The 12,273-nt window shown below is 45.1% G+C and overlaps 1 protein-coding gene across 2 annotated transcripts in view; it reads right to left on the reverse strand.

Moving 5' to 3' along the window:
- Nucleotides 1-12,273, reverse strand: part of LOC139400952 (solute carrier family 15 member 2-like) — a 41,339-nt gene extending 29,066 nt beyond the window's left edge. For both annotated transcript variants that reach the window (XM_071145487.1, XM_071145486.1), the window contains exons 1-3: nucleotides 12,183-12,273; nucleotides 11,078-11,124; nucleotides 10,667-10,754 (exon numbers count right to left, since the gene is read on the reverse strand). In XM_071145487.1, coding sequence (XP_071001588.1) covers nucleotides 10,667-10,754; nucleotides 11,078-11,124; nucleotides 12,183-12,198 — 151 coding nt within the window. In that variant the 5' untranslated portion in view covers nucleotides 12,199-12,273. The remainder of the gene's footprint in view (nucleotides 1-10,666; nucleotides 10,755-11,077; nucleotides 11,125-12,182) is intronic.

Here is a 12,273-nt window from a genome sequence, read left to right on the forward strand (position 1 = left end):
GGCTGGCCCTCGCTTCATACTCGTCGCCAATCCCACTGGCTCCATGTCATCTACAAGACCCTGCTAGGTAAAGTCCCCCCTTATCTCAGCTCGCTGGTCACCATAGCATCTCCCACCTGTAGCACACGCTCCAGCAGGTATATCTCTCTAGTCACCCCCAAAACCAATTATTTCTTTGGCCGCCTCTCTTTCCAGTTCTCTGCTGCCAATGACTGGAACGAACTACAAAAATCTCTGAAACTGGAAACACTTATCTCCCTCACTAGCTTTAAGCACCAACTGTCAGAGCAGCTCACAGATTACTGCACCTGTACATAGCCCACCTATAATTTAGCCCAAACAACTACCTCTTTCCCAACTGTATTTAATGTATTTATTTATTTTGCTCCTTTGCACCCCATTATTTTTATTTCTACTTTGCACATTCTTCCATTGCAAAACTACCATTTAAGTGTTTTATTTGCTATATTGTATTTACCTTGCCACCATGGCCTTTTCTGCCTTTACCTCCCTTCTCACCTCATTTGCTCACATTGTATATAGACTTGTTTATACTGTATTATTGACTGTATGTTTGTTTTACTCCATGTGTAACTCTGTGTCGTTGTATCTGTCGAACTGCTTTGCTTTATCTTGGCCAGGTCGCAATTGTAAATGAGAACTTGTTCTCAACTTGCCTACCTGGTTATATAAAGGTAAAATAAAAAAATAAAAAATAAAAAATGCGTCTTCCAAATGGACATTGACCCCAAGCATACTTCTAATGTTGTGGCAAAATGGCTTAAGCACAACAAAGTCTAGGTATTAGAGTGGCCATCACAAAGCCCTGACCTCATTCCTATAGAAAATGTGTGGGCAGACCTGAAAAAGCGTGTGCGAGCAAGGAGGCCTACAAACCTGACTCAGTTACACCCGCTTTGTCAGGAGGAAGGGGCCAAAATTCACCCAACTTATTGTGGGAAGCTTGTGGAAGGCTACCTGAAACGTTTGACCCAAGTTAAACAATTTAAAGGCAATGCTACCAAATACTAATTGAGTGTATGTAAACTTCTGACCCACTGGGAATGTGATGAAAGAAATAAAAGCTCAAATAAATCATTCTCTCTACTATTATTCTGACATTTCACATTCTTAAAATAAAATGGTGATCCTAACTGACCTAAAACAGAGAATCTTTACTAGGATTAAATGTCAGGAATTGTGAAAAACTGAGTTTAAATGTATTTGGCGAAGGTGTATGTAAACTTCCGACTTCAACTGTATATAAAACATTATTAGGCAGCACAAATCTTATAGCATGTCAATTGTAAATGTTCATAGCATGACATTTGAAAATGAAATCTATGATGTGACTTTCTAACAGTGTAAGGCATTACAACCTACTGTTCATGGCACTCTCATGAAGATATGTTTTATATGCCCATCCACTTAACATTGACGTTCAACGGGTGGCACCCTTTTCCCTATATAGTGCACTACTTATTAAAACACTACATAATCAATAGGGTGTCATTTGGGATGCATTTATCTCTTTTTTCTTTAAGTGTGTTTCACAGGAAAGGATGTAAGTCAGGCAGTCAGACAGAAAGACAGAGAGACAGACAGACAGGGGGTCTAGATCAAGTGAAATTAAGTTCAGGTCTGAGGCCAAAATGGATACATAGTGTGGACCCTCTGTCAAAATGGCCTCATTGACTTATTGTATTTGACATGGGCGTTTGCTGCTTCTCATGACCAGGGCCATGCACAGACATGCTCAAAATAACAAATGACACATGTCAGATCCAACTTAAAATGTGGATGTCTGCCCGGCACCCTTCCTGCCACCCACAGCCAGTGGCCACTGCATGCAAGTCAAACGAGTGTGCTCTTGGGGCAGAGGAGGCGATTCAAGAGCTTATGAAAGTATTTAGCTTGATGTGCAAATCGTTACATTTAAAATGAAAAGAGACTCAAAATAAAATGTAAAAGTACGTTATAACATTTTTTTTTAAATCCATGGAGCTACAAGAGCACTTTCATAGGAGGGCAAAAGGGCAGGTGCTCAGGCACTGGTTGAGCCCAAGTGGAAGCCACTGATTGGCTGAATACTGGACTTTTCTTTAAGAAGATATATCATGTGATCTGTGCATTTGAACAACAGCATACATACACCGACTTCAACCGAATGATCGCTGCTGCACATGCTGCCAATGTTTTGAACAGATTAGATTATACTATTTAGAATGAGCAGCTAGCTCACGTCACAAACTAATAAGTGCACCAGGAAGAACACAACAAGCATTACTTAACTGGGGATATCTAGCTAATATAATGTCTCAAAGCATGATGCACTAGCCAGGTAACTTTCATTCTGAAATAACTTCATATTTCTGAGTTAGTCAGATATTAGTTTAGAAAGACTTGAAATTGGCATGGGAGCTAACTAGCTAGCAAGTTACTAGCAGCTATAGCTAGCTAGCTAGCTGCTTATCAAAGTTAGATAACTAGTTAATTTGAACAAAAAATCTACCAAACTATTTCTCAATGTTTCTCAGAATGACTGTAGCTGGCTAATTCATTTGATTACACTTTGTGATACACACAGTTGTATACTGTTTTAGTCCACACAACATGTTGCCCTGTCACTTACAGTAGAACCTGATGAACAACATGGTGGGAAAAAATAAAATTGGTCATGCTTTTTGTGTTACAAGATCCGCTATGGGAAAGTTCTAGCTAGCGTATCCCTGTCCTTCGACATTTGTTGGATGTAGTTGTCCGGTTTATCAGGTCCCAGGCTACCATGACTGTTCTGATTATTTATTTACATGTGAATTACAATTCGTTTTTTGCTTTAGGGCCATCTGTACCTTATAGAGCAGATCTAGTCTCACATGCGGAAGTAAGCCGTCTGATGCAAGAGAATCATTGGTAGGGAGACTAGAGCAGAACAAGATGTTGTGACTGAACAGACGCACATTTGAGGGGCCCAGAATGGTCCATTTACTTTTTGCTGTTATAATTTATGCTCCTGCGATTTCATTGGGTCAGTTCGCCCTTGTAACAGTACAAATTTAAACCGTCCCCTCGCCCATACCCGGGCGCGAACTAGGGACCTTCTGCACACATCAACAGTCACCCTCGAAGCATCGTTACCCATCGCGCCACAAAAGCCACGGCCCTTGCAGAGCAAGGGGAACTACTACTTCAAGGTCTCAGAGCAAGTGACGTCACTGATTGAAACGCTACTTAGCGCCCACGCTAACTAAGCTAGCCGTTTCACATCCGTGAAACCTTTGACCTTCCTCCTTTTTCCGCAGCAACCAGTAATCCGGGTCAACAGCATCAATGTAACAGTACAAATTTAAACCGTCCCCTCGCCCATACCCGGGCGCGAACCAGGGACCTTCTGCACACATCAACATTCACCCTCGAAGCGTCGTTACCCATCGCTCCACAAAAGCCGCGGCCCTTGCAGAGCAAGGGGAACTACTACTTCAAGGTCTCAGAGCAAGTGACGTCACTGATTGAAACGCTATTTAGCGCCCACGCTAACTAAGCTAGCCGTTTCACATCCGTTACACCCTCATAAGCAAATAGGTGGAAAAACAATCCATGTTCGCATGTGCCCACGGAGGTAGAGCTGCTGCTGCTGGCAGTTACTGAGGGGCAGAGTAGTAACTGAACAGCTTGTTTTGAACAATATATTTTTGAAACATGAAAAAGTACATATTTACCACACTTTTATGAGGATTTAAAACATAATCCATGAATTATATATATTTTATTTACACTGAACAAAAATATAAGTGCAACATGTAAAGTGTTGGTATTATGTTTCATGAGCTGAAATAAAATCATTAAAATGTTTCATACGCACAAAAATATAATTTCTCTCAATTTACATCCCTGTTAGTGAGCATTCCTCATTTGCCAAGATAATCCATCAGCCTGACAGGTGTGGCATGTCAAGAAGCTGGCCTACATACTCACCAGAAATGTCACCCATTGAGCATGTTTGGATGCTCTGGATCGACATGAATGATAGTGTGTTCCAGTTCCCACCAACATACAGAAACTTCGCACAGACATTGAAGAGGAGTGGGACAACATTCCATAGGCCACAATCAACAGCCTAATCAGCTCTATGCGAAGGAGATGTGTCGCGCTGCATGAGGCAAATGGTGGTCACACCAGATACTGACTTGTTTTCTGATCCACGCCTTACCTTTTTTTAATGTATCTGTGACCAACAGATGCATATCTGTATTCCCAGTTAAGTGAAATCCATAGATTAGACCTAATTTATTTATTTCAATTGACTGATTTACTTATATGAACTTTTATGTAACTCAGTAACATTTTTGAAATTGTTGCATGTTACATTTATATTTTTGTTCAGTATAATTAAATATATATATATTTTGCCCCTAATGGGAGGGCCACCGCTGTTGAACCCTATCTGTGTGTAACCAACTTCACATAGCCACCCAGAAGAAAGGCACATGGACACCCACACTTCAGGTTGACTCAGGTTTTTATCTGCAGTAAAAGTTATTAAACAGTGATGACAGGGCGGTCACAGCCACACGTTCACTGCTCTCAGAATATCTCTGACTCATACACAAAGTGATCGTATAGTATGCGTTGTGTTTAAAAAATACAGAAAAGCATACCTGCAGTAAAAGATATCAACCAGTGATGACAGGCTTTGACATGACGGTCACAGCCACACGTTCACTGGTTAGGTAGGACACAATATATATTTTAGATAAGAGCAACAGTAGTGATACATACTCTCAATCTGATGTGATATGAATCCATAAATACAGAGCACAAGTACAACCCTTTTTACATAAACCTTTTAAGGTAGTAAGAAAATAAACATTCACTTAATATTTCAATAAACCACCAGCTAGCAAATCACCTGCAAGCAATAGTGCAGTGACCAACGCTGCTAGTTAACTCGTCATTAACATGGCTAGCTAAGCCAGCAAAAACTTGGTTAATTTGCCGAAATATGTCTTAAATACATTAACGGCAAAATAAATATATTCATAGTCACATTCGTTTTTGACATTAGGATATATGAACCCGTTTTCCAAAGACACTATTGTGTTATACAGTTTTAAACCGTTTTATATACAGAGGAAGGAGACACAAAAACGCTCTCAGAATACCTCTCTCACACTGAAGAGCAGGCAGACCAATATCCCAAATAGGGGAGAAGCACTCAAAACCCACCAGTTGTCTTTCATAGAAAATAATACAAAAATGGTAACTCCAAAGACCTATCGTATTGCCAACCTTACTAAAATGGCAGCAAATATTATTATGAATTCAGCAACACATAATGAAAGGAAACTTTATTTATATCACCCCTTTTCCTGAAGTGAATGGTTTCACCTTCTACTCCGAACTGCGGCGGTCTTTGATATCTACATTGCACCCGAAGTTGATGGAAACACTACATTTTCACTTTGTCACATGTGCACTTGCCTGCTCATGTCGCTTGTTTGTGTCTTAGGTGAACTATTTTTCAAGCCATTGTAGGAGAACCATTCTTAGTAATGTTCTTAGTTAGTGTCATGTTGTGTCTTGTCTCTGTCCTTTCCCTTCACCCTGTCTCCCTCTGCTGGTCGTTGTTAGGTTACCTTTTCTCCCCCGCTTTCTCCCAGCTGTTCCTTGTCTCCTCTAACTACCCATTCACCCCGTTTCCCACCTGTTCCCTTTTTCCCTCTGATTAGGTCCCTATATCTCTCTCTGTTTCTGTTCCTGTCCTTGTCGGATTCTTGTTTGTGTTTCATGCCTGAGCCAGACTATCGTCATGTTTGCTGTAACCTTGTCCTGTCCTGTCGGAATCTGCCGGTCTATCTGAGCCTACCTATGTTTGGTTATTAAAGAAGCTCTGTTTAAGTTAGTTCGCTTTTGGGTCCTCATTCACTCACCATAACAGAAGAATCCGACCAAGAATGGACCCAGCGACTTCGGATCCTCTCCACTCAGCCGTCGGGATCCAGGGAGCGATGCTAGGCAGACACGAGCAGGAAGTGTCTGCTGCTCGACATGCCGTTGAGACCCTGGCCACCCAAGTCTCCAACCTCACAGAACAGGTTCACCATCTCCGCCTCGATCCACCGGCCACTTCCAGGGCTTTCGAATCTCCGGAGCCCAGAATCAATAACCCGCCGTGTTACTCTGGGGAGCCCACTGAATGCCGCTCGTTCCTCACCCAGTGTGATATTGTGTTTTCTCTCCAGCCCAACACTTACTCCAGGAGCACTGCTCGTGTCGCCTACGTCATATCTCTCCTTATTGGACGGGCTCGTGAGTGGGGCACGGCAATCTGGGAGGCAAGGGCTGAGTGTACTAACCAGTATCAGGACTTTAAGGAGGAGATGATACGGGTTTTTGATCGATCTGTTTTTGGGGAGGAGGCTTCCAGGGCCCTGTCTTCCCTATGTCAAGGCAATCGATCCATAACAGACTACTCTATTGAGTTTCGCACTCTTGCTGTCTCCAGTGGCTGGAACGAGCCGGCCTTGCTCGCTCGTCTTCTGGAGGGTCTCCGCGCAGAGGTAAAGGATGAGATTCTCTCCCGGGAGGTTCCTTCCAGCGTGGATTCCTTGATTGAACTCGCTATTCGCATTGAGCGACGGGTTGATCTTCGTCACCGAGCTCGTGGAAAGGAGCTCGCGCTCTCCGTCGCCCCCCTCTCCGCATCACTACCATCTTCCTCTGCCGGCTCGGGTGCTGAGCCCATGCAGCTGGGAGGTATCCGCATCTCGACTAAGGAGAGGGATCGGAGAATCACCAACCGCCTCTGTCTCTATTGCGGTTCCGCTGGTCATTTTGTCACTTCATGTCCAGTAAAAGGCCAGAGCTCGTCAGTAAGCGGAGGGCTACTGGTGAGCGCTACTACTCCTGTCTCTCCTTCAAGATCCTGCACTACCTTGTCGGTCCATCTACGCTGGACCGGTTCGTCAGCTTCCTGCAGTGCCTTAATAGACTCTGGGGCGGAGGGCTGTTTTATGGACGAGACCTGGGCTCGGGAACATGACATTCCTCTCAGACAGTTAAAGGAGCCCACGGCCTTGTTCGCCCTGGATGGTAGTCCTCTCCCCAGGATTCAGCGTGAGACGCTACCTTTAACCCTCACTGTTTCTGGTAATCATAGTGAAACCATTTCTTTTTTAATTTTTCGTTCACCTTTTACACCTGTTGTTTTGGGCCATCCCTGGCTAGTTTGTCATAATCCTTCCATTAATTGGTCTAGTAATTCTATCCTCTCCTGGAACGTCTCTTGTCATGTGAAATGTTTAATGTCTGCTATCCCTCCTGTTTCCTCTGTCTCTTCTTCACAGGAGGAGCCTGGTGATTTGACAGGGGTGCCGGAGGAATATCACGATCTGCGCACGGTGTTCAGTCGGTCCAGGGCCACCTCTCTTCCTCCACACCGGTCGTATGATTGTAGTATTGATCTCCTTCCGGGAACCACCCCCCCCCGGGGTAGACTATACTCTCTGTCGGCTCCCGAACGTAAGGCTCTCGAAGATTATTTGTCTGTAGCTCTTGACGCCGGTACCATAGTCCCCTCCTCCTCTCCCGCCGGAGCGGGGTTTTTTTTTGTCAAGAAGAAGGACGGGTCTCTGCGCCCCTGCATAGATTATCGAGGGCTGAATGACATAACAGTGAAGAATCGTTATCCGCTTCCTCTTATGTCTTCAGCCTTCGAGATCCTGCAGGGAGCCAGGTTTTTCACTAAGTTGGACCTTCGTAACGCTTACCATCTCGTGCGCATCAGGGAGGGGGACGAGTGGAAGACGGCGTTTAACACTCCGTTAGGGCACTTTGAATACCGGGTTCTTCCTTTCGGCCTCGCTAACGCTCCAGCTGTCTTTCAGGCATTAGTCAATGATGTCCTGAGAGACATGCTGAACATCTTTGTTTTCGTTTACCTTGACGATATCCTGATTTTTTCACCGTCACTCCAGATTCATGTTCAGCACGTTCGACGTGTCCTCCAGCGCCTTTTAGAGAATTGTCTTTTTGTGAAGGCTGAGAAGTGCACTTTTCATGCCTCCTCCGTCACATTTCTCGGTTCTGTTATTTCCGCTGAAGGCATTAAGATGGATCCCGCTAAGGTCCAAGCTGTCATTGATTGGCCCGTCCCTAAGTCACGCGTCGAGCTGCAGCGCTTTCTCGGCTTCGCGAACTTCTATCGTCGTTTCATCCGTAATTTCGGTCAGGTGGCAGCTCCTCTCACAGCCCTTACTTCTGTCAAGACGTGCTTTAAGTGGTCCGTTTCCGCCCAGGGAGCTTTTAATCTCCTCAAGAATCGTTTTACATCCGCTCCTATCCTTGTTACACCTGACGTCTCTAGACAGTTCGTTGTCGAGGTTGACGCGTCAGAGGTGGGCGTGGGAGCCATTCTTTCTCAGCGCTCCCTCTCTGACGACAAGGTCCACCCATGCGCGTATTTTTCTCATCGCCTGTCGCCGTCGGAACGTAACTATGATGTGGGTAACCGCGAACTGCTCGCCATCCGGTTAGCCCTAGGCGAATGGCGACAGTGGTTGGAGGGGGCGACCGTTCCTTTTGTCGTTTGGACTGACCATAGGAACCTTGAGTACATCCGTTCTGCCAAACGACTTAATGCGCGTCAGGCGCGTTGGGCGCTGTTTTTCGCTCGTTTCGAGTTCGTGATTTCTTATCGTCCGGGCTCTAAGAACACCAAGCCTGATGCTTTGTCTCGTCTCTTCAGTTCTTCAGTAGCCTCCACTGACCCCGAGGGGATTCTCCCTGAGGGGCGTGTTGTCGGGTTGACTGTCTGGGGAATTGAGAGGCAGGTAAAACAAGCGCTCACTCACACTCCGTCGCCGCGCGCTTGTCCTAGGAACCTTCTTTTCGTTCCCGTTCCTACTCGTCTGGCCGTTCTTCAGTGGGCTCACTCTGCCAAGTTAGCCGGCCACCCTGGCGTTCGGGGTACGCTTGCTTCCATTCGCCAGCGTTTTTGGTGGCCCACCCGGGAGCATGACACGCGTCGTTTCGTGGCTGCTTGTTCGGTCTGCGCGCAGACTAAGTCCGGTAACTCTCCTCCTGCCGGCCGTCTCAGGCCGCTTCCTATTCCCTCTCGACCGTGGTCTCACATCGCCTTAGATTTTGTCACCGGACTGCCTTCGTCAGCGGGGAAGACTGTTATTCTTACGGTTGTCGATAGGTTCTCTAAGGCGGCTCATTTCATTCCCCTTGCTAAGCTTCCTTCTGCTAAAGAGACGGCACAAATCATCATCGAGAATGTTTTCAGAATTCATGGCCTTCCGTCAGACGTCGTTTCGGACAGAGGTCCGCAATTCACGTCTCAATTTTGGAGGGAGTTTTGCCGTTTGATTGGGGCTTCCGTCAGTCTCTCTTCCGGCTTTCACCCCCAGTCTAACGGTCAAGCAGAACGGGCCAATCAGACTATTGGTCGCATCTTACGCAGTCTTTCTTTTCGCAACCCTGCGTCTTGGTCAGAACAGCTCCCCTGGGCAGAATACGCCCACAACTCGCTTCCTTCGTCTGCGACCGGGCTATCTCCTTTTCAGAGTAGCCTCGGGTACCAGCCTCCGCTGTTCTCATCTCAGTTCGCCGAGTCCAGCGTCCCCTCCGCTCAGGCTTTTGTCCAACGTTGCGAGCGCACCTGGAAGAGGGTCAGGTCTGCACTTTGCCGTTATAGGGCGCAGACTGTGAGGGCTGCTAATAAGCGTAGAACTAAGAGTCCTAGATATTGTCGCGGTCAGAGAGTTTGGCTCTCCACTCAGAACCTTCCCCTTAAGACGGCTTCTCGCAAGTTGACCCCGCGGTTCATTGGTCCGTTCCGTATTTCTCGGGTCATTAATCCTGTCGCAGTTCGACTTCTTCTTCCGCGATACCTTCGTCGCGTCCACCCGGTCTTCCATGTCTCCTGTATTAAGCCCGTTCTTCGCGCCCCCGCTCGTCTTCCCCCCCCCCCCCCCCCATCCTTGTCGAGGGCGCACCCGTCTACAGGGTCCGCAGGATTTTGGACATGCGTCCTCGGGGCCGTGGTCACCAGTACCTTGTCGATTGGGAGGGGTACGGTCCTGAGGAGAGGAGTTGGGTTCCCTCTCGGGACGTGCTGGACCGTGCGCTGATCGAGGATTTCCTCCGTTGCCGCCAGGTTTCCTCCTCGAGTGCGCCAGGAGGCGCTCGGTGAGTGGGGGGGTACTGTCATGTTGTGTCTTGTCTCTGTCCTTTCCCTTCACCCTGTCTCCCTCTGCTGGTCGTTGTTAGGTTACCTTTTCTCCCCCGCTTTCTCCCAGCTGTTCCTTGTCTCCTCTAACTACCCATTCACCCCGTTTCCCACCTGTTCCCTTTTTCCCTCTGATTAGGTCCCTATATCTCTCTCTGTTTCTGTTCCTGTCCTTGTCGGATTCTTGTTTGTGTTTCATGCCTGAGCCAGACTATCGTCATGTTTGCTGTAACCTTGTCCTGTCCTGTCGGAATCTGCCGGTCTATCTGAGCCTACCTATGTTTGGTTATTAAAGAAGCTCTGTTTAAGTTAGTTCGCTTTTGGGTCCTCATTCACTCACCATAACAGTTAGGTTCTTACTTAGGAGAAAAATTGTATTATATTCTTAGGTTCTTAGTTAGGAGAAACATTCTTAATTATAGGTTACTATACCTTTCATTCCATAGTAGGAGAAGCGTTCACAGAACTCATTCACCACTATAAAGGAGATGCTGACAGGGTAGTTGGTCCCACATAGTTTCTGAGCAGAAAGGAGAGAGAGAGACAGAGAGAGGGGAGAAGGGAGAGAGAAAGAGAGAGAGGGAGAGAAAAAATAGAGAGGGTACATAAAGACTGTATGCACAGTTCACCGGAGTATCCAATATCCATTTTAACTACAATCAGTTAAACAATACAATTACGACATTATCCATTCATGGTACAAAGAAATTAAAAGTACTGCTAAAGTCTGAAGAAGAAGAAATTATTGTTGAAATGTTGCTCAACTAAGAAACCCAGAAAACAAAGACAGGCCTATGGATATAGTGCAATGAAACATGAAAGTAGAGAAATATCAAAAATTACCGGTGATTTGCTTGTCTTTCCATTTTCATTAATTTTCAACTCGTGTTCTGTAAGGAAATCACAAAATAATTTAACATTGGAGGTATTGCATTTACAAGATGCATGTACATGACATGACGTACTGTATCTACATTTAAAGTAACTGTCCAGTATTTCCAGATTTCTATGAAATAAGACCTATAATTAATTACAATATGAGTGAAATCGTTTTCCTTCCACTTTTTTAAATGAAGTATGATAAAAAAGCAGCTTTTCTGTGTTGGAATGGTGTGGGTGTACCCCAACAACAGAATGGTGTGGGTGTATACTGGTCCATAAAAATATTAATTCAAGTAGACCGCTGATTGGCCAGCTCATCCTCATCAGGAAATAGTAAGCATTTTTAAATGCCTGTTTGAGATATAGGTTTGAGGTGGGGGGTTTTAAGTGTTTTTCTACAATGTAGGCTTTGGCCACAAGTACCAGTATAGGATAGGACAACATTATTTGAGTATGAGTTAACAGAATATGAACTTTTAAAAGTGAGATTTTCACTGGACAGTTACTTTAAGCATAATATCTCATAAATGCAGGCCTTCTGTCAAATGCAATGAAATCCAACCCGTATTGCAGTATTCACGCAGTGACAAATACTAGTCAATAAGGTGCATCATTTCTGGGAATAGCCATACTGACTATTAATAATAAAATAATAATTAACGCCAGACTACTCATTATTATTACGCTCTATGGCCTATGAGAAGAGATTCATTTATGGTAATAATAGGTCAAATTAATACAAACGATCCGATGATGCGCCTGTTGACTCAGTTCCATTGCAAATAGACAGATGTGATGGAAAACATATTCAGAAGTTTTGCAGTGAAAACCAACCACTAAATGCAAAATGACAAATTCCACATATTTCAGCATTTCTATAAATCGAGCACATGTTACACATTTGCCTACATCCATCCATCTTGTCAAGCATTGGCATGCATAACGACAGTCATTCACCATTTGTCACTCTACAAAAAACTGAAAACTATTGATAACAAAGTTTGTGTGTAAAACTCTTTCCTTCAAAAATGCATGACCGTGGATCCAATAAAAAGACACACATTACCCTTTCGTTTCTCCATTTCCTCTGTTTTTTTCTGGAGTGTTTTTGGCACATTAGCGTCGCATCGGTCGGTGGACCTCTTGACGTGCGTCCA

This window comes from Oncorhynchus clarkii, chromosome 3 (genome assembly GCF_045791955.1).
Source record: "Oncorhynchus clarkii lewisi isolate Uvic-CL-2024 chromosome 3, UVic_Ocla_1.0, whole genome shotgun sequence".
Taxonomy (NCBI): Eukaryota; Metazoa; Chordata; class Actinopteri; order Salmoniformes; family Salmonidae; genus Oncorhynchus; species Oncorhynchus clarkii.